General features: G+C 39.4%; 1 protein-coding gene across 1 annotated transcript in view; it reads left to right on the top strand.

The window, feature by feature from the left end:
* The window catches only part of LOC136866587 (esterase FE4), a 147,561-nt gene that overhangs the window by 101,971 nt on the left and 18,311 nt on the right, over positions 1-27,279 (top strand). The window contains exons 8-9 of the mRNA XM_068226591.1: positions 16,279-16,457; positions 18,529-18,673. Coding sequence (XP_068082692.1) covers positions 16,279-16,457; positions 18,529-18,673 — 324 coding nt within the window. The remainder of the gene's footprint in view (positions 1-16,278; positions 16,458-18,528; positions 18,674-27,279) is intronic.

Here is a 27,279-nt window from a genome sequence, read left to right as displayed (position 1 = left end):
TGTAGTCGTAATGGTATTAATATTCCATTTCCAAATCATCTTATATTTTCTCCGGACCACCAGTCGCTCCATACTAGCAACCTATGAGGGAAATGTCGCGATACATTGGCATGGAAAGGCTGCGTTATACCAGTCTACGGGATGATGATCCAAACAGCAACGGTGAAAATACAACAAAATATATTAATCATCACTTATACAACACATGCGAGAGCTGATTGTTTCTTTGTTTATTGGCGAGCGACAGCATTATCTAAAAGTTCAAAAGTCTAAAACGTTCTGATTAGATATTTCAGCGACCAAGATAACGCAAATTCATCTGTACCACACAAAAAGCATTCTCACGGCAGACTGGAAACATTCCAACACGTTCTTTCCAAGCTCAGACTTTTGACGTCATTTCATGATAATATTATATATGTTAAATTACCGGGCGAGTTGGCCGTGCGCGTAGAGGCGCGCGGCTGTGAGCTTGCATCCGGGAGATCGTGGGTTCGAGCCCCACTGTCGGCAGCCCTGAAGATGGTTTTCCGTGGTTTCCCATTTTCACACCAGGCAAATGCTGGGGCTGTACCTTAATTAAGGCCACGGCCGCTTCCTTCCAACTCCTAGGCCTTTCCCATCCCATCGTCGCCATCAGACCTATCTGTGTCGGTGCGACGTAAAGCAACTAGCAAAAAAAAAAAAAAAAAAAAAAAAATTAAATTGTCAGATACATTTGACGCTTCAATAATTGGTTATCCGGTAGGCCTATGGAAAACACACCAGCATTATGAGCATCATTGTAAAAGTCGCAATTGCAGTATCTCCGAACCACAGATCCAAGCTAAGCCGACAGTTATGTGTAAAGGAAAAAATAACAGCTCTGTGTGACTCAGAACACCAATGTATGACTATCGAGTGATATTACATTCCGAGCTCTATACGATTATCGAGAAATGTTCGATTCAAAGTTCTTTAGAACTATCGAGAATGTATGCATTACAAGCCCTGTAAGACTGTCGAAGAATGTTACATTGCAACCTCTGTGCGATTATCCAGAACTGTTGCATTTAAAGTTATGAAGCAGTACCGAGTTGCAAGCTCTACATGGCTATCATGCAACGTTACACTCCAAGTTCTGTAAGAATGTCGAGGTGTGGTATATTCCAAGCTCAGTTCGACTATCGTAGAGTGTTACATTTCGAGTTCTGTACAACTATCGATGAATGCTAAATTCCATACAGCACTCTCTATAACCGTCTTACATTCCATGTTCAGTATGACTACGGATTACCATACAAACGTTGTACAATTATCAAGATGGGTTACAGTATGAACTACGGTATGTACGGCTATCGAATTTTGGTCACATTGCTTACTTTGCAAAAAATATGTTCTAAATAATAATAATAATAATAATAATAATAATAATAATAATAATAATAATAATAATAATAATAATAATAATGACCGCCTCTGTGGTGCAGTGATTAGTAAGATAAGCTGCCACCCCCGGGGGCCCGAGTTCGATTCCCACCTCTGCCACGAAATTTTAAAATTGGTACGAGGGCTGGGACGGGGTCCACTCAGACTCAGGAGGTCAAGTGAGTAGAGGTGGGGTTCGATTCTCACCTCAGCCATCCTCGAAGTGGTTTTCCGTGGTTTCCTACTCCTCCTCCAGACAAATGCCGGATGGTACCAAACTTAAGGCCACGATCGCTTCCTTCCCTCTTCCTTGCCTATGCCTTCCGATCCCCTCCCCACCGCACAAGGCCCCTGTTCAGCATAGCACGCGAAGTACTGGTCGTCCTTCCCAGTTGTATCCCCGACCCAAAGTCTCGCGCTCCAGAACATTGCCCTTGAGGCGATAGAGGTGGAGAGAAATGCTAACCATGGACGGTAAACGGATTAAGAAAGAAAGAAAGAAAGAAAGAAAGAAAGAAAGAAAGAAAGAAAGAAAGAAAGAAAATAATAATAATAATAATAATAATAATAATAATAATAATAATAATAATAATAATAATAATACCAAGCAAGTGGACGTGCTGTTAGGGTCGCGCAGCTGTGAAGTTTCATTCGGGAGATAGTTGGCTCGAACCCCACTGTCGGAAGCCGTGGTTTTGTCGTGGTTTCCCATTTTCACACCATACTGTACCTTAATTAAAGCCACGGCCGCTTCCTTCCTACTCCTAGCCATTTCTATCCCATCGTCGCCATAATACCTATCTGTCTCGGAGCGAATAATAATGATAATAATAATAATAATAATAATAATAATAATAATGATAATAATAATAATAATAATAATAATAATAATAATAATAATAATAATAATAATAATAATAATACGTAGTAATAATGATCTTACATCCCACTAACTACTTTTACGGTTTCCGGGGAATCTTATAAATACAATTCTACGAGATCCGCTGTCTGTAATGTCATTTATTTCGTCAAGTTTTTGATATATTTATCCGTTTCAGGTCAGTTCAAGATCGTATCAGTAGTATTTAGCTTTCATGTCTGCTTATATGTTTGTTTGTTTGTTTGTTTGATTTACCATCACGGGTAAACGTCCGAATAGATCTCGACGAAACTTCATATTTAGAGTCTACTCATCCAGGAGCAGTTTTCGATATGCATATAACTTAAAAATCGCTGAATATACTGGTGGTTTATACGAAGACCAGAAGAGGTTTTTTTATTTTCTCTTACACTATTGATTATATCTCCACCAAACTTCATAATTACAGTCTACTCATCCAGAATCTGGTTTCAATATACAAATCATTTAAATATCATTGAATAGACTGGGGGTTTGTACGAAGACCAAAATATTTTTTTCATTTTCTCTTGATTATATTTCGATTGAACTTCACATTTAGAGTCTACTCATCCAGGAACAGGTTTCAATATGCATATTGTGATAGTATATATATCACACACCCGAAATATATGTAGAAGTTAGGGATATTATTGTCAGTATTCGATTTATTATTATTATCATTATTATTATCAGTATTTCATTTGTATATTTTGCCATTTATATTGGTAAGCTGGAAGATATCCACATATGTAGGTATGAGTAATTTGTTTTGCACGAGTGGGAAAACATTGCTTTAATAACTCTGGTAATTTGGTTGAGTCATATGGATACCCCAGTGTTTGTTGTGATGTACTTGTGTCGGGATATTCAATGAGTCATGTATATATCCCAGCCTGATGAGATGAGCTTGTTGTTGTATTAGGGAAGTTCGTTGACTCATCCGAGGCAAACCCCAGAGTTTGTTTATCTCTTGGGAGCAAGGTCTTGACAAGAGGTTCACTCATGATTGGCTGGCAAGCACCAATCCAGACGTATCATCTGAGAGGAGGGGGATGTTGATGTCTATACAGGTTGATCATACGGCGGCAACCGGGGACATTGTAAGGGTGATTGTAAAGGAACGAGAAGGAAGATAACTACAACCAGTGACACTGTATAAGAGAACTACAACTGACGCACTGTACGAGAAGGAAGTAGTGCTGATACACGGTACTGGAGTGAGACGGCTGCAATGGACTGGACTTCAAACGTTCGTGGAGCGTAGTCTTGCTATGTTCGTGGAAAGTGGCTGATTGTGGAGAGTGCTTGTGCATTAAGTATTGTAGCACTTGTGGCGGCTTAGCATTATATGTTGGTGAAAGCTATCTCAGACTTTCCATAATTTATGTTGAGGATCGACAGACGTGTGTATATATCTTTACAAGTGTTAAAATATGTGAACACAATAGTACAAGATACAGTATCTGTGTGATGTGATAACTGCCGATTATGAGAATCGGTAAGTAGAATTGATATAGAGACAGTGAAGGGTATTTATCTTCATACATGTACATTGTTCATCGGACTATCTACAAATGGTAGCTTAGTTCTCGCTTTCGTTTTCCCACGATTTTCATTATTATTGTTGTTGTTGTAAATATGGAGTCTTCCAGCAATATTTTATGTGTGTATTATATGTATAATGTTGTATGTTGATGAGGTGCTCATGCACGGAATTTGTTAAGAATATAGTTAGCTATTTTAGAATCAGTGTTATTGATGAACCTAGTTGCAGTTGCTACCTAATTAGTCGTTTTCAGGAGGTTAGGTAAGGCCTGCAGCAGATGTACCAGTACGCAGCATTATGTACACGCCCTGGGATATACAGTTTATCATGCTCTTATCTAAATTTGATGGATCCACTCTGGTGAACTCTGGCGCCCGTACTACGGACATTTCGGTTAATTATGCTTATTAATTTTATTAAGTTTTTGAGTAATTTTATTTATATATTTTTATTCGTGATTTTATTTATTATTATCATCAAAAAGTTACAATATCATTTAAAAATCACTAAATAGACTGGGAGTTTACGGGAAGAGCAAAAGAGTTGTTTTCAGTTTTCTTTTACACTATTGATTATATATCGGCCAAATTTCATATCTCGAGTCTACTCATCCAGGGTCAGGTTTTTATAAGCACATTATTTACTGATAACTGAATAGACTGGGAGTTTATAGGAAGACCAGAAGAGTTACTTTTAATTTTCTCTTGCACTACTTATTATATATAAAATCTGTATACTACATATGAAATGCCCCTTCATTTTAAATAATTTTTGTTATGTACATAATTTCGCTTATTCTTCAAATGACGGAGAAAATTACTATTTTCTATGGGTTTCATGCTCTGCAGCCAGTGACGAACACCCTCGCAGAGACTTATTCGAAGGATCCATAACAGGAGAAAATCAGAGGATGCATCATATTTATCTCGGCTTCAAAATTAACCCCACCTAATACAGCATATCTGAACGCAGAGGTAACATGAGGTAGAATTGTTCTCTCTGGTGTCTGTCTGTCTGTCTATCATTCGGTATGTCTGTCTATCTGTCTGTCTGTTTGTCTGTATATTCCTAAAAGTGGAAAACTGTTGGACTTTACCAAGCTACGTATTTGAATTCTACTCACTCAGAATAGTGCTATCAGGTACATATGATGTCATGGTAATCACATGGAGCTGGTATTTAAAGGGAGATTATTCTCAAATATTTTCGTTAACATTAGGTCTATCATTGGCATCAGAGTGGTGAAATGGATACGAGAACTCCTCAATGGAAGATCTTAGAGGTTGCGTATGAGGAAAACGCTATTTTCTCCAGTAAACGTTACGTCTGATGTAGCTCAGGGTAGCGTTATTGGACCAATTCTTTTTAAAATTTTCATGAATGATACAACTGATTCGATAAAATCGGAAGTGCGCTTCTTTGCTGATGATTGCGTCATATACTGGGAGATAAAGACAGGAGGATGAACAATTGCTTTAGCAGGATTTAGATACGACTGAAAAATGGGCGCGTGAAAATCGAATGAAAATCCACAGCGGACAAAGCAAGAAAATGTGTTTCAGTAAAATAAAAATTACAGAAAAGAGGGTTTACGAACTTGGGGGTGGGGGGAGTGTTGTTGAAGTTGATAGCTGTAAGTACTTAGGTGTTACTATTAGGGAAGACTTAAACTGGTCAGAGCAAGTGGAAAATATAGTTAAGAAATCCTGGATATCGTTACATTTTATTATGAGGAATCTCAAGAAAGCTAATTCTGGTGCCAAAAGTAAATCTTATCAATATTGGTAAGACTGATTCTCGAATATGCTTCTGCGTGCTAGGATCCGTACAGGGTAGGTTTAATAAATTCCCTAAAAAAACTTCAAAGAAGAGCGATGCGTTTCGTAAACGGAATAGTAAATACCAATAATTGGGAAAGTCTTGAATCTAGAAGAATTTGAGCACGCTGTGTGTTCATTCTAAGGGCTGCCTGAGGTAGTATAAGGCATAGGTTTGAACCTCCCTCGTACTTATCGAGAAATGATCACAAACATAAAATTAGGCCCAGAAACCAGTATACTGATGTGGGGTAAGTTTTCCTTCGTAAACAGGACCATAAGGTATTGGAATAAATTACCTGCAGCAGTCATTTATATATTCCCTTCCGGTATCAAATCGTTTAAGAATATGATTAGTGCTAGTTAAAAGTGAAAATAAAAGCTGTAAACGACGGACACTGAATTTGTGATTTTCTGCTGGATTTGGAATGTTAAACTAGTAGCATTTCTTCTAGTATTTTCTCTCCATGGAATTGCTTGTTTTACTCTTGTATAGTAGTAGTTGTTTGGCGATTATGTTTTTAACTTTACTTTATCATCACTTGTAATGTTAAGCTAGTAGTCCCCGCGGTGTAGGGGGCGACGCGTCCGCCTGTCACCCGGCGGCTCCGGGTTCAATTCCCGGCTGGGTCAGGGGTTCTTGATGATAAAGTTATGCTTCGGCTGGTGTCATGCGGAGATGCAAAAGAATCCACTCTAGGGACGTGAAAGTTCATTGAGTTGGGTCACAGAATCGTATCGCTGGCTCTAAGTTGGTTTGACTGACATATGGGAATATCTTAACCCTAAAATCATCATGACGTACCTTACACTATTAAATGAGAACACCGAACCGTTTAATGACTAAAAATATTCATTATAACAACTATGATGTTAAGAAAATTTAAAAAAAACACAAATGGATGTTAGAAGTTATTGAACATTACGTTAATTAAAAGAAAACAATCTTAACTTCTGACTCTTGTCAATATTTCGTTTCACATCATCAATGATAACTTTCAAAATGAATCAGAAAAATCAAAAGAAAACAAATCTCGCAATGCTGAAGGCTTAAATTTTAAATAAGTCCATCATTCATCACATTGATCGTCAAACTGATGGTTAAATCATAAATTCTTGTTGGCTTGGCACACCTATTCACTAGTCTCAAATAAATGTCTCAACATCCCGTTATTATGTCTGAATCATCGCTTAATTCATTAAAAATTTAGCTAAAAACTTGGGAATCCACCGGTAACCTAAGCTTATCATTATCATTCAGGTCAGAAAATGATCAAAGAACATACGACATCATTGAAATCCTTCAAACAGTAACATTGGACAAATAAGAAATGAAATTGATCTCTTCTGAGCTCCATCAGCATCTGCACCTAAATAATGAGCATCTAAAACATAATCATCACCAACTACAATGATTTCAAAACTACGATGCTTCTGCAGCTCAGGTGTTCTTCGTGAAATCAACCTGTAAAATATATCAGCTCTAAGCGTCAACTCAATGGTCTATGAGGAGAAATTCAGCTAGCAAGAAAAATCAATCTACTCACCATATAAATGAAGGTTATACGTCCCATCTGTGACATGGTTCTCAAATACATAGTGTCATTAACTCATGAAGATCTTACATCATTCTCCAATATTGTGCGCAAATACCTAACTTTATATAATTAAGATATCTTGGACGATCATCCTACCAATGTCTTCGATAAGCCTCGAAATATCATCGTAAATATCGCCTTTATACCTAAGTAATCACCATTACTACTGCAAATCAAATTCATACGCATGACTAAATCAATCTCAATTACAATAAATATCACTATGACCTCTACACCGCATCATTCTATTAAATGCTTAATCCTAATGAAATATCCTTTGACGATCCATATAACATTAATCATTCACATATTTCGACGACTCTATCACAACAAACCTCTCATCATATCATATACATGTCATGCTCAACGAATTCTCATTTCATTTAAGATATACTCAGGCACTCACATTACGAAGGATATTCATCTAAACACGATTATTAACACAATATCATCATGACAACATCACAATTACACTCTCAAATACAACACTTAACGTAAAATAAGATCGCAGATGACTCTAAATCACGCACATATTTACTTCCCGATTCCTTCAAATATATAGTTGAACCATAAATTTAACTGAGATTTCTTCTTAATGACACTATCTTAACACATGTATTAATCATGCCTAAATTTATCTGCATAACACTTACTAGCGTCCACTTGGATTCACACGACATAGCGTACAGTATATCATAATTTAGGATCATTCACGTCACAATTCACAACATTCATATCCATCGTAAGGCAATGATTGACGAATAAAACGGTTGCCTTCAAGTTGTATAACTGAACATGTCACATTTTTGACATAGTAAAATATACTACTCTACTTAAAAAGCAGCTACATAGCAGGATAATAAGACATTGACTTTGAGTATTTATCATTCGTTGGCTACAGACAGAAGACACCTCTCATCCTCCGGTATTGGTACTCTAACCACTGGTGTCCATCCCAGTTCTTATCAGATCTTTTGAGACCGTTATATAGTTTAGTAAGCCATGCTGTGATTCATAACCATCTCATAAACATCTCCAATGGTACTTGGCTTCATGATACCTGAAACTCGTAACATGATACTAGAATAAAGTTACACACATTAATATCATTCACAATATTCTTATACAACACTTGCCTTAATATTTTGAGAGAACCAGATACGTATCTCGCCTCTTTACAAAGGTTATTCCTTATTAGCCTACAGTTGACAATATCGTAATATAGTCTAGCTTCTCGTCTAATTTCCTTCCGCGACGTGTACAACACTTCTAATGCCTTCTGAGTCTCTCAACAAAAACTGCAATCTTCTCTTATTGAAAACGAAATCTAATACTAGATTACAATAATAACAGACGGTTTGCTTTTAAAAGACTTCTCCATATTTTGTACCTTCCCATATGTTTTTGACAATTAAACACCTGACTTCTTCTTCTTCTTCTTCTTCTTCTTCTTCTTGAAAGGTGTGGTTGGACTCATGTGTTATCGTCCAGTCACGAAAACATTAATTACTTAACACTGACACATGTATCACTCGTATTGTACTTTAAAAAGTAATTGATAGAAAAAAAAAAGGAAAAAAAAATTTCTATAGGAGTCACACAAGAAACGATGATAACATATAGACAGAGGGTAAAGAGATTTATATCCTACCAAAATTATGATAAACATTTTGCAATGGAAGAGAGAGCATAAAGAGACTGTCAGAGGATTATAATATAATATGTGCTTCATCAAGAAACTGATTTATGCTGTTCACAAGAGTAGGAGTTAGAGAGGATAATAAACACGAAATACTTGTGGGGAAGGGGATGCCCATGTTAAGCAAAGAGGATAGGAAGCGCTGGCGGGGAACATCAAAAGCAGGACATTGTAACAGAAGATGATTACTGTCAGTATCAGACAAGCCACAAGCACAGGAAGTTGGGGGAGGAAGATGAAAACGATTTTTATATTGGGGAGTAAGGGCATGATTAAAACGTAGACGTATAATAGATGTGATATGGCGTCGAGAGTACGTACCATAATAAAACCACGGTTTAAGAGGAATAACAGGTTGTAATTGATGATAAAAACATCCCTTTTCTCGTGACGTTTCATTCCAATCGGACTGCCAATGTTGATATGCTATATCCCGCACTTCATGAATGAGATCAGAAGGGGGGATCGCAAGAAAAAGAGAGGGGGATTGTTGTGATGCTCGTTTAGCTGCCTGATCAGCAGTCTCATTCCCCATGATACCAGAGTGACTGGGAACCCAAACTAGAGTTATATAAACACCAGAACGAGTAAGGATATATAAGAGATACTTAACGCTATATAAGTACCAATTAGGGGAAGAGAGAGGCGAGCATAAGGCATGCAGAACATTTTGTGCATCCGTGAAAATCGTAACCTTATCATAAGCATGTGACCTGATGGTAATGAGGGCTTGTCGAATAGCAAACAATTCGGCGGTAAAAACAGAAAAGGCAGAAGGGAGGGAAAACTCAGTGAGAGTATATGGTTGGGGGATATAAAAGGCTGCTCCAACGCCGTGTGCTGATTTTGATCCGTCAGTAAAAATGCTTACTTCCTTTATGTAGAGGGAAAGTCGAATACGTTTAGTTGCAAGAGGGGAAAGAGGAGTAGAATGTGTTAGACAAGAAAATGATTCAGAAGAAGATATAATTACTTGAGGACAAAAGGACTGACTGTCATAAGGGATAGAGTATAAAGGCAATGTGGGTAAACGGAGGAGCTCATCTTCTCTTGGTATAAGAGAACGAAATGCGGTATATAAAGCAGGGACACGGTTTCCACGGGGAGATTTGGAAGAATAATAAGAATGTAAAAGTCGTAGCTTGGGGATAAGCTGAGACCGGGTGACAGTAAAATGTTTGAGGACATACTTAGCGGCTATAGTCTGTCGCCGAATCTTTAAAGGCTGTTCACCGGCTTCTATTAATAAGGCATTGGTTGGTGTAGTTTTAAGTGCTCCTAAACAGACACGTAGTGCGCGGTATTGTATTGTATTTAAACGTGCAAGGGTAGTAGCAGAAGCGGTGTCGATAAAAAGAGCACAATAATCTAGCAAGGATCGAATAGTTGCTCTGTAAAGGAGAATAGCTGTAACGGGGTCAGCGCCCCAACTTCGACGGGTGATCGTACGTAAAATAGAAATAAAACGATCAGTTTTACGTTGAAGAGAGACCACATAAGGAGACCATGATAATTTGTGGTCCAATATGACTCCAAGGTAGGGATGCTGATTAACAAAGGGGATAGTAAGACGATCAAGAAGGAGAGGAGAACGGTTAGGTGCGCGAGTATGGGTAAATAGGATTGCAGCACATTTGGAAGGCGAGAGTGAGAAACCATGTTCATGTAACCAGAGAGCAACCTCATGAAGGACACATTCTATTTTTCTCCTACACACATCAACACTATCATGTGATACGTATAAAACATAGTCGTCTGCGTAAGCTAAAACTCGTGCGTTCTTTGTAATTATACGTTCTAAATCTCGCATATAAAGCGCAAAGAGGATACCGCTTAGTATATCACCCTGTGGGACTCCATGCGAAACGTGTCTTCCTGGAAACGGGGGGAAGGGGGATTTGAGAATGAGAGTGCGAGAAGTATATAGGCGTTCTAATAGAGAAATAAAAGCAGAGGGAAAGCCAAGCGAATCAAGGCACGACCATAATAGATGTAAAGGAACGGAATCATAAGCGCCTTGAATATCAAGAAAAACAGTAATAGTGCTATGTTTACGATGTCTAGCTAGTAGGAGATCAGTCAACAAAATATTGAGTGGATCTTGTGTGCTACGTCCTTTAAAAAAGGCATACTGATATTTAGGAAGGATCTGATGTTTCTCCATAACCCAGAGAAGACGCCGTAGTAGAATTTTTTGAAAGAGTTTCCTAACACAGGAACTTAAAACAATGCCACGATAACTTAAAGGAGAAGAGGGATCTTTTCCAGGTTTAAGAATTGGGACTAAATGAAAGTTGTTCCACTGTGCCGGTACCTGTAAGGTGAGAAGGATATTATTAAAAAGAGAAAGCAAGACAAGAAGACCGGTATGGGGTAAAAGTCGGAGCATAGTGTAAGTGATACTATCAGGACCAGGAGATGAACTACGAACTACTTGTAAAACGGACTGTAATTCGGACAGTTGGATGGGTTGAAGTAAAACAGAAAATTGGGGGGATATGGGACGGAAAGAAGAAAAGGGAGGCGGAATTGTGAAGTCAGGTGTTATAGTATATAGAAAAGAAAGAAGGACATTAGGCAGAATAATCGAATGCGCAGGGTGTACAGAAGTAACACGGGTAAGTGCGCGAATGGCGTTCCAAAGGGATGTTGCAGATACGCGATGATTAAGAGAGGAGATGAAGGCCTTCCAAGACTCGCGTCTCTTTGCATTAAATATGCGTTTGATACATGCATTATGACGCTTCAATGTTAAATAATTAGCTAGTGTCATATTCTTACGATACAATTTAAATAAAGCTGTTCGCCGCAGTATTAACTTGTGACATTCGTCGTCCCACCAATGTATTTTCTGATAAGGACGGGGGCAGAGGGAGGGGATAAATTTGAATGGATGGAAAGTCTCAACATATGAGGAGAGAATGCGTAGAAGGGTAGGATAGTCTAAGGTATTGGGCGTGTATTGAAGGAAATGGGTGTGAAGGAAACTACAATACGATTGTTTATCAAAATTTCGGAAAGAGCGAATATTACTGAGCTGAGAGGGTGGGGATGAGGAAAAGGGTGGTTTACAAACACCAAAAGAAATCATAATAGGGAAATGATCACTCAGATGAGTGTCACTGAGTATATGCCACACGGTATTAGGAGTCATGTGGTCATGGCAGAGCGAAAGATCAACAGAACTAGGGGGTGAACCTGGAGGGGTGAGTCGAGTTGGGGACCCGTCATTTAAAAGGGTAAAGTGATGGGATTGAGTTGCCGTAAGAAAATTTGTCCCTTTAGATGTATCTTTAGAACTACCCCAGGCAGTATGGGAACAATTAAAATCACCAAAGAGAAAAACATTGTCTATGGAATCAAATTGGGTAAGGAAGTGGGACCAGTGAGAGGTAGAGATATAAACATCAGGAGGACAATACACATTGATGAAATATATATTTCGCACGATAATACCTAAAGCAAGAGTATTTGGAATGCAATGCGTCAGAGGAAAGGGGACATATGGAATAGACTTATGAATAAAAATGGCAAGGCCTTCACTTCCATTAGTATCAAGGCGTTCGACTCGAAAATCAGGAAGATGAAAAAGGGTGTTTGCATAAAACCACGTTTCTTGTATTATAATGATGTTAGCACATGTTTCCTGAATTAACAGTTGAAGTTCATGTTTTTTATGAAAAAGACTTCTAGCGTTCCACTGCAAAACGCGTATCATATAGGGTAAGGATATGAGCGATGCGATCTCGTAGTTGATAAATTACCGGTGAAATGGGAGACTCTCCTCCCACATTCTGAAGAAGCAAGAATAAGATTTGTTGGATTTCTTGATGTACTTGGTTTCTTTGTATTAACAGTTGAGAGTCGTGGGATCGGGGCGGGTAACTAGGACCCGAAGTAGAGGGAGGTGATGCTGTGGGAAGAGAAGATGGTGTTGTAGCAGGCGGAGGAGAAGAAAATGGAACCCGGCCCGTAGAACCAGGGTCAGGGCGTACCAAGGCAAGATAACCAGTTCTATCATAACCCGGAGTCAAAGGCGGAGGGGCAGATTTCTGGATTACTTGTGTAAATTTACGTTTTCTAGAAAAATCTTGAACAGGGGAAGAAGAGACTTGTTCTGGTACCAGGGGGGGAAAATCCTGGGGGTGTTGAGACGGATGATAATGAGGGAGGGAAGTCTTGTTCTTAGCATCTTGAAATGAGATATGTTCCGTGCTCATGACCTTCTTTATCTCTTGTTGGTATTTGTGTTCCGGACAAGTTATTGCTCCCGTTGGATGTGGGCCTTTGCAATACACACATTTTGCAATTTGAGATGTACAATGATCGGTGGCGTGCTCCATTGAGCACTTTCCGCAGCGTGCTACCTGTGCACGACATTGGGCCTGTGTATGACCATATCGGAGGCATTTTCTGCAAAGAACAGGGGAAAAAATGAAAGGCTCAACATGCAAGTAGACTTGGAAAAGAGACACTTGTGTAGGCAACTTTTGGGCTCGAAAAGTAATTTTAATTGACCCAGTGGGGACATAACCAACACCATCATTGGAAACAATGCGACGATTGAGACGTTGTACTGCTTTAACCGGTACGGTTGAAGTAAGATAAAGTCGAATGTCGTCTTCAGAAAGGTTCTTATCCACATCTCGAATAATCCCCACACGAAAAATATTAGATGACGGGATGTATGCCTTAAGATGTAGAGATGTGAGCAGAGGGTGGCACAGAAAATCGTTGGCTTGGCCCGCATTATTAAAAATTATTTGTAGGCGATTACGACCTTTACGGGAGATAGACTGGACGGGAATATTACGTTCATAAAAATGTCTCCCAAGGGCCATAGGATGGAGTTGCCCTAAATTTTTGTTTTCCAGAGATTCAACGTACACAATATAAGGTCCAAGGTGTGAATGGGAATACTGTTCACGTTCCATAGGCGGCAGTACATTGACACCATTAGAATTAGAATTTTGTGATAATTGTGAGTCTGTCAAAATTGATTGAGTTGCCAGGTTTCCAGAAGATTCGTCTTGCATCCGAACTTCTTCCTCCTGCGCAACAACTAACTTATCTCCTAACAAAAGGCTTTCACCTCCACTGGAGGCAGCCATAATAACACACGGCACTAGCACTTAAACAAGAAAAAAGAATCCTCACAACCAAATACTGAAAACACGTAGCACACGACTAAGCGTATCGTAATGTGTAAGTATTAGGTAGCGACTGGAGGCACAAAGTTCTTCAAAATATACCAGTAAATAAACTTCAAACTATTTGCTGAAGTTCAAACAACACCTCTCACGGTTGCCAAGGAAAACAAAACCAACACCTGACTTCTTGATACAGAGTACTCCTACATAATCATTTACGACGGCAAAGGAATTCACTTAACCATCCATCGCATAATATTTTAATTTACCAATCGACAATTTCATCACCAATCTCGATTATCGAATCGTATCGGATTAGATAAGCAAGGTATGGCCCTCATATGCAGATTGAACTTGGCCCATTTAATCCAACTCATTCCATGGTGGTGGTGGTGGTGGTGGTGGTGATTTTTTTTTACAATTGGCTTTACGTCGCACCGACACATATAGGTCTTACGGCGACGATGGGATAGGAAATGGCTAGGAGTGGGGGGGGAAGCGGCCGTGGCCTTAATTAAGGTACAGTCCCAGTATTTGCCTGGTGTGAAAATGCGAAACCACGGAAAACCATCTTCAGGACTGCCGACAGTGGGGCTCGAACCTACTATCTCCCGAATACTGGATACTGGCCGCACTGGCCGCACTTGATTATTGTTTTAAGAGGAAGTACAACTAGGCAACCATCCTCTATATAACACTAATCAGACGGAAAAATGGAAGGGGTCCGACACTTCGAAAAATGAAGATATCGGCCAAAGGAAGACAAGGGCCACGAAGGGCGTGAAAATGAAAGACTCCCTAGCCCTTGCAAACCTAATAGCGTCGGGGTCGGAAAAGAACAATGGTTGACCAAGAGAGGTCGGATAGGATAGATGAAAGTGAGGAGCCTGACACAAGTAAGTGGAAGCAATGCCAGGACTCAGCTGAGGGCCCCGTGGTCGCCAACCCACGCTCCAAAGTTCAGAGCCCCTGGGGCCCCTTTTAGTCGCCTCTTACGACAGGCAGGGGCTTCCGCGGGTGTTATTCTAACGCCCCCACCCACAGGCCTCCGATACATTTCTATCATTGATATTTAGCCATTTATTTACATTTATCAATATTTTCTTGAATAAACTGCGATATTTACTTAATTCTGTATTTCGTGCTACGACATACTATTATCCACCATAACTTAACGAGATACCACGGGGTTCTAAGCTTGTCATTTTGTCGATACCTTCAATTCGTTGCCTGTTGTTCATATAGTTGAGTGAGTTATTTTGAGTTTCTAGCATACTTGGACGTGTAGTAATCGGACGTACGATTTCATTAACTTTTATTTCCACCATAAACTTCCAATGTTTCCACAGACTTCAATCCAACATTTATTGGAAGGATATGATGCTGGATTTAGAATGTTAAACTAGTAGTACTTCTTGTAATATTTTCCTTCCATGGAATTGCTTGTTGTACTCTTGTTGTTTGCTACGTACCTGGGTAATTATATTAAATTATTATTTATTATTACACTACTGTAAGTGACCATTGGCACCGGGATATTTGCCATTTGCGATGGATTTGTTAATAATAATAATAATAATAATAATAATAATAATAGAAAGGCAGTATACAACAATCGTTTAGGAATATGTTATTTCCGTTCCTTTATGCCATGTACTGTACGTATTTATCGTACGACGGGTAATAATGCAGATGATTACAAAAATTGGATTTTTAGTCCAATACCCGTAGGACATGTGCATGTCACTTCAAGGTGGGCAACAGGAAAAACTAAAGAGACATTTTACTCTTTCCGATAGGACAGATATTAAGGGAGGTAACATCAGTGTCAAAGTGCCACGCCAGTAGTCAGGAATACAATATGCAACCTGAGAACCATGGAGAATTTCGCACAACTTCGGATCATTCTCTCTTGACTTTGTTCGGCTTCATCATATTCCACGTACTGCCACGCGCTTACGTACAAAAATATAATAAATTTTAACGCGTTGCATTAAACGTGTGAACAGAGCCATGTTACTTCGCATAAATTCCTGAAGGTAACATGTAATCCACTGCAAATTCCCGTGCGCAGAACGGGTGCAAATGCTAGTTTCTAAATAAGAAACAGAATAATCTGATTTTGTGTTTAATCTCCGTTGTAATGATTCATTGTTTCAGTTGTGGATTTACCGAACCCAGAAATTCTGTCAAAAATTGATCATCTCTTCGATAAAACCATACTCCCAGAACTTCGTCTTCCCGGGAACTGCAATCCAGACAAGATTATTTCAAAACTCAGGAACTTCTTCTTCAAGGACAAACCACTCAAGAAAGAGACGTTTTCTGGACTCGTCACCGTAAGTCGCATGCATTTATTTATGTAAGATCTGGTTGTTCTAAATATATGTAACTTAACTTAATTCCCAGTTTATAAGACGTTTTCAAAAATGCCCACGTCCGTTTCTGAGCCACCAAGTTTAGACGAAGCAGTTTCGAATTTCATTGCAAATTTTAAGCAAAGGACGCAGGTAACTCAATGTACGCCTGCATTAGTACCAGAAAAGCGACTGAAGCACGTGTAAATAACAGCTGACGGAGCGATCGCAGCGTTAAAATGTCAAAACCCTTCTCTTATTGGACGACCTTTCGGATGCTACCTCAATATATGATGGAAACACATGGCGAACGCTTCAGTGCAGTGTTAATCAACGTGATTGAAGACATTCCATTAATTCGTGATTTAGGAACATTCATTAGGACTACTCTGCGTGCTCACTTCCGTAAACATTCAAGACTGATTTTATTTGACATTTCTTGTCTTGCTTCCTGAGCCGTGAATTTTATCCAACCCCCCCCCCCCCCTTTAAAGAACTTGATGTATGTTGCTGTGCTATTTAGCTCGTTGGTATCTTTAATTATGCTTGCATCTTTTCCATCACGCCCGTCGGTGTGTTGTGTTCTCTCCCTGTTCCTAACTTATAGCTCCAGAGTAAGGAATTCTTTCCATTCTGGGGCGCCCTTCTCGCCCGTTCCATTTTCTGTCTTTCTTTCATGCCCCGCACGACTGCGCTCACCCTCTCCCGGTTCTCCGAGAGAGGGGGCGCGCTGAGTAAACCTGGGTCATTCCTCTCCCGCCGAAACTGTTCGCCTCGCTGGGCGGTGGACTCACTCAGCTGCTGCACTTTGAGCAGATCACTTGTCTTTCATCGAACCAAAGACCGTGAGGGGGCATGGGAGGTAAGATATTAAGGTTTTCAAAAGTTGCTAGGATGATGGGAGGAACTAAGAAATGGTAATGTAAAGCCAGGTATCTGGCATCTTTGGTATGTGTGTTGATAACAGCAAGCTTGGTCTTGAGCTATCAAATTTGAAACTAAGTGTATTTTTTTTAAATTCGATGTCTTGTCTTAAGGCTATCATTAGTTGTTGGTGGGCACTTGAGCCTTAGTTATCGATGTTTTGCCTTGTAGTCACGGTAGGAGCTAAAGAATTGGCTCAAGAGAATGAAATGTAAAGTGCCAGAATGTTCTGGGCGTTCAGATTGAGAAGCGATGTGTTTCGCTTGGAACTGTAATTTAATGGGTTCTCAACTTCATATTAACTTTTAGATGTATTATTTATTCGAAGAAATTGGTGAACGAGATTTCAGCCCAGTGTTATTGTTCGGATATTATCTGGTACCAAGCCAAATAGTTTACGTTGGTGTTAGTCCTCTGTAGGAGGAGAGAATTATATTGCTGTTTTATATAGATTCAGAGGACCAGTACATCACCTAGGCGGCCTCACCTGTTATGCTGAACAGGGGCATTGTAGGAGATGGGAAGATTGGAGGGGATGGATAAGGAAGAGGGACGGAAGCGGCCGTGGTGTTAAGTTAGGTACCATCCCGCCATTTGCCTGGAGGAGTGGCAAACCACGGAAAACTACTTCAAGGATGGCTGAGGGGGGAATCGAACCCCCCCCCCCTATCTTCAGCTGATCTCCCGAGGCTGAGTGAACCCCTTTCCAGCCCTCGTACCACTTTTCAAATTTCTTGGCAGATCCGGGAATCGAACCCGAGCCTCCGGGGATAGCAGCTAATCATACTAACCGCCTAGTGCTATCCCTGAACTTACTGTAAATACCGAGTTTCCAGAAATTCGATTTTATCATTCACCCAAGATGTTGAAACAAACAAAAATTGAATTGAACCCAGCTTCAACTGTCGTATACCTAATCTAAAAACTACCTATGAGGTAAAAGTTTCAAGTTTAGGGATAAAATTATTTTTATTTATACGTAGTCTATAAATTTTATAATCTTTCAAGTGATGTTTTTTTTTTCTCAGAAACAAGTGTTCTGTGTTCAGTTGACTATAAATATAACATTTGATTGACTTAATTTTGTTTATAAGAGTGTGAGAGTTATGTGCATACACGATTGTTTCAGCTGTTATCCGACGTCTTCTTCAACATGGGCGTCAATTTCACTGTGAAGAAGCTAGCACAGCACGGCAAAGCTCCAGTCTATCAGTACCTCTTCGCACTGGACGGAAAACTCACTGGGAAAAACATTTTTAAAGTAGACTACCCTGGTGCGTACGTTGCTATATGATACCTAAGTACATATCTTATTCTTATTATTCTTAGTCCCCCATCATGTCATAACAGCGTCTGACTTTCAGCTTTGAACTACTTTACCCAATCCTCAGAGTTTATTATTATTATTATTATTATTATTATTATTATTATTATTATTATTATTATTATTATTATTATTATTATTATTATTACTTGCAAATGTAATCCTGCTTCGCTACGGTATTCTATATTGTAAACGGATTGCACCATAAGACACCGTATTTGGCGGTCTAAATGGCTGGTCCTATGATATTTTCTTGTATCTCATCTATTCATGGGTCAGATTGAGTTAGAAACGTTGAATAGGGTGAAATTTGGGTAATATTGTCTCACAGTGCATTACTTTTCGGATAATCATGTGACAGCTACAAACATAGCATTTGGTTCACATATGGCTACTGGATGGGCAAGTGTTCATGTTGAATGTGATGGTTTTATCTTTCCCATAAGCTATTCAATGTATGAATTATGTGTGTAAAAATTGCAAAATTTACTTACAGTCGAGAAATAGAGACAAATTTAACGTATAAGGGACATAGAGATACAACGAAACGTCGTAGGACCAAAATTGTAGATCACTCCAAATTGAACTGAGATTGTGCCATCCGTTTTATGATAGGACTTACTATTTAGCCACGAAATGCGTCGAAACGAAGGTCTGCACGTCATTAAAATTGCCTCCATATTTCGATATTCTTCGGGTATAAAAAAATGAAATATTTAAAGATCTTGGAAGTTTTCTGTCGATTACAGGCTAAAACGTCAAATTTTGTCAAATTTCAATCTTTTAGCTTGTTTAGGAGATTGTGCTACAATATTGATTTGGGGGGAGGGGGGTAAACATTAGGACTTTCAGGAGACTAAAGCTAAAAATATGCCGGTGGTCATTATCACCCCTTGAACGGATAGATGTACGAAAATTTCGCAAAAATAGTCAATGTACAGACACACGGTCGTTACGATCTCATTTATGTAGATAGATAAGGAATCTGCTACACATACTGTACAACACCTTTTGGGCATTGTCCGCTGGACTTAGCCTGCAAAACCGACCGTTCTTGATATCTCCCTTATTAATCCTCACCTCGAAAAATGCACATGAGAAAAAGTTTCAGAACCAGATTTCCATCAAGGTTGGTCGATTTCCAGTCAGGTTGGGAGATTAAAATCACTGTTTAGGTTCCCTAACCCTCAGTCCATTCCGGCAATTTGAAATGATATGGGCGTTAAAACCTACCTTTGGACAGGTGGATGCTAAATAGAAAGTTTGGCTGAAATATCTTCAGTAGTTTTAAAGTTATAAGAAATGCGCTTTATACGGACCCGCTTTTCAGTTAAGTCCATTGGGACTTGTGTTGAAAACACCTTATTAATCCTCCTATCGAAATGATGCACATGAGAGAAATGTTTTAGAAATTGATTTCCGTTAAGGATGGTAGATTTCCCTTAATTTTGGATGTGCATATTTTGTGGGAATGCAAAATCATTGTTTCGGTTTCGGATAAACCCCCAGTAAATTTAGGTATTCAGGAATAATATTGGCCCTTAAACCTACCCAAGGACAGGTGGATTCTAAATATGAAGTTTGGTAGAAATATATCCAGTAGTTTTCAAGTTATAAGAACTGAGACAAACCGACAGACATCAAAGCTAAAAATTATGTAGATGGTCATTATTACACCTGAAACGGATAACTGTACGGAAATTTCGCCAAAATATCCATTGTGCAGACACGCGGTCGTTACGATTTTATTTATATGGATTATTATTATTATTATTATTATTATTATTATTATTATTATTATTATTATTATTATTATTATTATTACAGGGCTACTTCTTATCTGTGAATTATAACTTTTCAGTCTTCATCGTTGCCAGGTCCCTCTCCTCAACATATTTGACCCATTCTTCCAGTTTTTATACTCTTCTTAATCGATAAATCAGTCTTCTGTTCAACTCTCCCATTCTTTTCATTGTTTTAGATCATATCCTCCAACTGACATAATTAGGGATGAGATTTGGCCTATTTGCCTATTTTATTCCTGTGCTCGGAAACGTAGGCTTTTGAGATATAAATCCGTTTTAGGCTCTTTTCAGCAAGATTTGTTGGTTTTATTTTGCCTACAAATGCCTATTTCCGAGGTTCGTGCCTATTTGGTGTGTAACTGCCTATTTGATGCCCTTTCACAGTATTTTAAAAAAGTCTATATTCTTCCAATGCATTGTATTTTAGCTGGTATGGTCGACAAAATTATTTTCTCGTTACTCAACAGCTGCTTACTCCACCAAGAGAATTCTGGTGGTGTTGGTGGTGGTAATTATTGTTTTATCAGGAAGTACACCTGGACAACCATCCTCTTAACACTAATCAGCAGTAGCGGCTGGTGGTATCTGAAGCTGGGTGTTGGACCAAAAGTTTCAGTGTCACATTTTTATACCTTACAGAAGTATTAAGTAACTGTATTATCGTTAAGTAATGAACTACATTCCTACTAAAACTGTAATATATCTGGCAATTACAACCCAGGAAATAAGAGGCTAATTATACACTGTAACTACACTTACTATTAATAATTATGTTATTGGCTTTACATCCCACTATCAACTTTTGAGGGTTTTCGGAGACGCCGAGGTGCCGGAATTTAGTCCTACAGGAGTTCTTTTACATGCCAGTAAATCTACTGACACGAGGCTGACGTGTTTGAGCACCTTCAAATACCACCGGACTGAGCCAGGATCGAACCTGCCACGTTGGGGTCAGAAGGCCAGCGCCTCAACTATGTGAGCCACTCAGCCTGGCACCGTTACTTTTGCCTCACTTGAATTGAAAATTTGCCGTCCTGTTTTTCATTGAAGCTAGATGTTGGTAATATTGTGGGTGATCTGGTATGGCGTGGGAAATAAATTACCCGACAAGTTAGCCGCGCGGTTACGGTCGCATAGCTGTGAGCTTGCATTCGGGGGGTAGTCGGTTCGAACACCACTGTCGAAAGCCCTGAAGATGATTTTCCACTCTTTCCCATTTTCATACCAGGCATATGCTATGGCTGTGCCTTAATTAAAGCCACGGTCGCTTCCTTCCAACTCCTAGCCCTTTCCTATCCCATCGTCCCTGCGTCGGTGCGACGTAAAGCAAAAATTGTAAATTTAAAAAAAGTAGAAATGAAATTACCTCTGCCAGAGGGGAGAAAATAGGAATGAAGTAATCTCCGCAGAGTAGCGCAATCTAACGAGGACATTTGGAACTGCTTCTCGGTAGGGGACTTGCTAGTCTCGTGCAACTCTCTGAGACGGATACTGGCGAGCTTGTTACCTGATGCTATACAGGCTATAGAGTCGTCACTGCTGAGGTACATTGCGCCGCGTTGTCCGCTAGGGAGTTGCCGTAGGAAAGCAAACCCCGTCAGTTTGATTTGAAGCCAACAGCGTTCATTGGTCCGTTACGAAGCATTAGTACAGCGAAAACCAAAGATGATTGATTTTAACATGTTTTCGAATATATGTCAGCTTTATTAAAGTTAAACATTAGAAGAAAAGACGGCGAATGAAGTGCAAAATTATCGTGAGTTGTGGAACACTGCAACAATACCACGCACCGCCCCTGCTAATCAGAGGGGAAAAAATGGAAGGTGCCCGACACTTCGAAATATTAGGCCTAAGGTATCGGTCAAAGAAAGATACGGGCCACGAATGGCATGAAAATAGAAGACTCCCTAGGATTCGCAAATCTAATACCGTCGGGGTCGGAAAAGAGCAAGAGTTGACCAAGAGAGGTCGGATAAGATAGGTGAAAGTGAGCAGCCTGACACAAGTCAGTAGAAGCAATGCCAGGACTGAGCTAAGGACCCCGTGGTCCACGCTCCCACTTGACAGCCTCTAGACCCCCATTTTGTCACCTATTACGATAGGCAGGGGATACTGTATTCTACCAATTCCACTCACAGGGGAAAAGGAAAGTTATCTGAAGTCTTCAGAAATAGCATTTGGGAAATTTACTTCAGAACAGACAAGGAACTAACAAGGAACGATTTGACCTCCAAGGCTTGTACCCCTCCCACCTCCTAAGATGATATGCGAGAACCAATCCACGTCAAACTATGTTGTACATGTCCATATCCTCTACCTCTCTCTCGCTGCAAACTGTTGGACACTTTCTTTTGAGAACGTGCTGCGATCTACTTTAAAGGAGCTCCGAAAAGCGTAAAAAAGTAGTCAGTGGGACGTAAAGCAAATAACTTTAAAGAAGTGTGTTCGGCACTGCCTAAATAAGTCTTCCAAGTCCTACCAGCTGAAGCAGTGGAACACTGGAGATCCCAGCTTCACTACCGATGGAAAGGTAGTCTTCTGCCAAGCTTGCAGTAACAGACAAGATCATTTGTCCCGTTTTTTCTTTTAGTGATTGAGGACTATAATCGCATTTTGTTGCAGCATTTATAGGTCTATTCATTTATGTATTGTGACAAGTTGTTTGTTGCAAAGCTATTTAATTCAGGTCATGGACGATGGAGATGCTGTCTGTATAAGAGAAGCCAAGAAAGCCTTGTTCCACCCATCGGCTCGATCAGATTTGGCGTTTCTGAAGGCAACTTCAGCAAGCTGCTGGGAGCGATCATAGAGCTGACGAGGAGTGCCATGCCCTTGTGGAGTCCATTAGGATTGTGGAAGAATTTACGGGAATTTTTGTGCAAACATCTAAGAAGGTAGCCGCTATCAGGAAAAAGTTTGATCGAGTCCTGCAACAAATCCATTGTGGAAAGTGTTAGTAAAAGTAGCCAAGTGCTACGATGAGAGGTAGGTGAAGCGGTAGACCTAAGTCCAGATGAACAGGCTTCATTGAAGTTTTGTCCCATTACTTCATGTGATACCGAGAAATCCTTCTCACAATACAGAAGCATTCTTCATGACAGCCGCACTGAGTGGCTCAGGCGGTTGAGACACTGGCCTTCTGAGCCCAACTTGGCTGGTTCGATCCTGGCTCAGTCCGACGGTATTTGAAGATGCTCAAATAAGTCAGCCTCGTGTCGGTAGATTTACTGGTAGGTAAAAGAACTTACTTTTATTAATTGTTTGTAAGGACCAGCTATTCACCAAACAATCTGGGGTGCCACAAGGAAATAGTTCAACATGAAACTAAATAATCTCAAATTAAAACTCAAAACTATAGGCTACATATAACAATATTTCAAAATCTACAAAAGAGTTCGTGGAACCTTTTATTACAAATTTCTTTCACGTCGCACCGACACAAACAGGTCTTATGGAGTGGGGAAGGAAGCGGTCGTGGCCTTAATTAAGATACAGCCCCAGAATTTGCCTAGTGTGAAAATGGGAAACCACGGAAAACCATTTTCAGGGCTGCCAACAGTGGGGTTCGAACCCACTAGGCTATCTCCAGAATGCAAGCTCAAAGCTGCGTGACCCTAACTGCACGACCAACTCGCTTGGTAGTTCGTAAACTATCTATCAACGTCACAGTAAAGAAATATACAAAAAGTCGCTTCAAACAGGTAATACAAATCCTAAAATTAAACATTCACGAAAAGTACCCGGGCAGAGCCAGACACTACAGCTAGTAAAGTTAAATTTAATATAGCAATCGTGAATGCAACGAGTAATTACCAAGTCTCCCTCCGACACAGGGAGATATTACACACGAAAATAAAGCGAAATTTGAGTGGTTATAACTAACTTAACATTCAGTCCAACAAGGCTGACAAAAAAAAAAAAAATGCGAAATCAACCAAACAGAAGTCAAGACAAACAAAATACTGGGCCGGAAATCGAACCCATGATATATAAGACAAACATAGCAGGGCATAACCTGCATTAAAAACACGAAGACGGGAATATAAAACAAAGCACAAACACACAAAACCTTGGCTGTAAATAAAAACAAGCATAACTGTTCCGCAGGAAAAACTGAGTGTGTTCTGGATTGCCTTGAACTCAACTAGACAGCCTTCTGCTATAACGAATAAGGATGCTGAAATCCCTATATCATTTAATTTACAAAAAAAAGGAAAAGGGCTCCTATCAAGTGGCGTTCATTAATTTGTTAAATCACATTGCAATAAAGCATGCATAAACACTCGGAATAATTGAAAGGTTTACATTCTGTCTCCAAAGAAATACCAGAACACTTATTGGTGGACGACCTAGCTTATTTATTCGCTCGATCTTCTCAGAGAGAGTAACAACATTTCGTCTTCATCTCAATCAGCTGATACCAGACTAGCATAATACCGATACGCCCTTCAAGGCCAGACTGCGGATTGTCACATTCCTTCTTTATTTAAAAGCCTCTTTTATGTAACTCTCTCAATTATCAGTCACAGGACGGTCATTTCTCGTATATCACTATAATTTAGGACATTGATAGACCACATTAAATGTTCGTACTATTTCCTCATGCACGATCACACATCTCTGTCAAGGCATTATCTTTTAAGCCCGACTATATCCACTGTGTTCCCTTATTTTCAGTCCTGACTTCACATCTGATGAACGCTTAAGATGAGTAACTTTCCTTTAATTTCCAGAACACATTATTATTATTATTATTATTATTATTATTATCATTATTATTATTATTATTATTATTATTATTATTATTATTATTATTATTATTATTATTTACTTTTACTGAAGACCCTACTATAACAGGGGATCAAAAACATCGTTCACTTACGGGAACGCTAGCTAACTGGGAGGACGGGATTCAGGTACAGGCATGTCACACATTACGCCAGTCATCATACAACAAAGTGCACGTAACTAAACATGCAAATAACTTTAAGACCGAGTGACTTCCTATTGCCCCAATTCTGCACGTGTATTTAGTGAAGACACTATTCATCATGCAATGGTAACCCTCTAGTGACACGATATTTACAAAGCTAATTCCATTCTCCCCATCTGAAGCACTCTCAACTTTAATACGTCTCTAACTTTAGAGATATATGATCCTACTCCCAGATGAAAAAATTGAGGATTAATAAAATTAAACATGGTAAAATCCCAAGAAACTACTCCTCAAATGAACAAAACGCACTGAAAATTGCTTCCTGTCCTAATGATCCTTGATCTGGCCAGTACTAAATCTTAATTATAGTATTTACAAGGTCCCACATTCGCTGGCTACATAATAATTTACTAACTGAAACCCGCCAAGACATGACGGTCGATGGGATAAATATTTATTGAAGGATTTCCTTATATACGATATTCCTTTTACTTTTTTTTTTTTTTTTACAATTTTACAGGTGGGCGACGATGGGATAGGAAATGGCTAGAAGTTCAAGGAAGCGACCGTGGCCTTAATTAAGGTATAGCCTCGTGTGAAAATGGGAAACCACGGAAAACCATCGTCAGGGCTGCCAACATTGGGGTTCAAACCCACTATATCCCGAATGCAAGCTGAGAGCTACGGAACGCAGCTACTTGCTCGATGCATTCCTTGTACAAGTTTAAAATATCGCTCTCGTGACATTGCAACATTTATCTGGCCATGGCTGAAAACTAGCTGAGGCGAACACAGACCTTCACGTCCCTTAAGGTTTATTGATCGTGATACAGAATACCGAACGTATTGGAAATTGCTGCCTCTTGAAAGAAAATGGAAGTGTTTTATCGAATGTTAAGTCAATTAGATGGATTAGAGCCCTCTGTCCAGGTTAATCTCCACTTATTATTCCCAAATCTAAACAAATTTCGTTCATACTTCTTAGAATTAGGCCCTAATTTGGTTCCGTTTAGGAGCCGTTGGGAAACGTTCCGATTTCTAAGGAGCATAACTATGGCTCCAATTTTTAGAATAAGAATATATGGAGGCAAACCATTAATTCCAAGGAATTCAAGAATTATGTAGGAAATTGAAGTAGGTAGTTATCTTTCATCTTCAGTATTAACCTGTGATGCTGGTGGATGGTTTTGAACTACCAGGTATAAGCCCAATGACTATCAAATTGATATTAAGAATGGCATCTTTTGAGAAAATGATGATCTCTTTCGCAGAAGTGAACGTTTTGCTGTAAATTTCATTCACGATATCATCATGTGCTCAAGTACTGGCTGATAGTTCAATAGCATTTGAGCTGACACCACCTAGAGAGAGGCAGTCGCCACTAACGATTTCTTGCAAAAACAAAAAAATCAGCGAATTCCAGTTTTTGTGGTCTTTCCCGCATAGATTTATGTATGCGACGTGTTTTGAAGCATTTTCAAAGAGGAGTATTTGATTCATTTAAACATAAATAATCGTTTGGCGATAAACGTGTGGCAAAACAGGCAAAACCTTTATGAAATTTTCCCAACAGAAGGAATGGAATACCGTTACCTATGATATATTTTAGAAGACGATTCACACACTAATGAATAATTATTTGGCATTGGGGCTTTATCTCATAGTGAGCTGTACTAATCGAATATCGTCAGCTGCTTTGTAATTTAATTTTAACCAAGACACCGAACTTTCATTTAAATTTCAAGGAATTTTGAATGAAATGTGCACTGTTAAAGAATGACGTCTGACTGCGCATGCGGGCTTACCCCCTTCCAC

Source organism: Anabrus simplex, chromosome 1 (assembly GCF_040414725.1).
Source record: "Anabrus simplex isolate iqAnaSimp1 chromosome 1, ASM4041472v1, whole genome shotgun sequence".
Classification (NCBI taxonomy): Eukaryota; Metazoa; Arthropoda; class Insecta; order Orthoptera; family Tettigoniidae; genus Anabrus; species Anabrus simplex.
The sequence above is the reverse complement of the archived record's forward strand: the minus strand, read 5'-3'. Positions and strand labels throughout refer to the sequence as shown.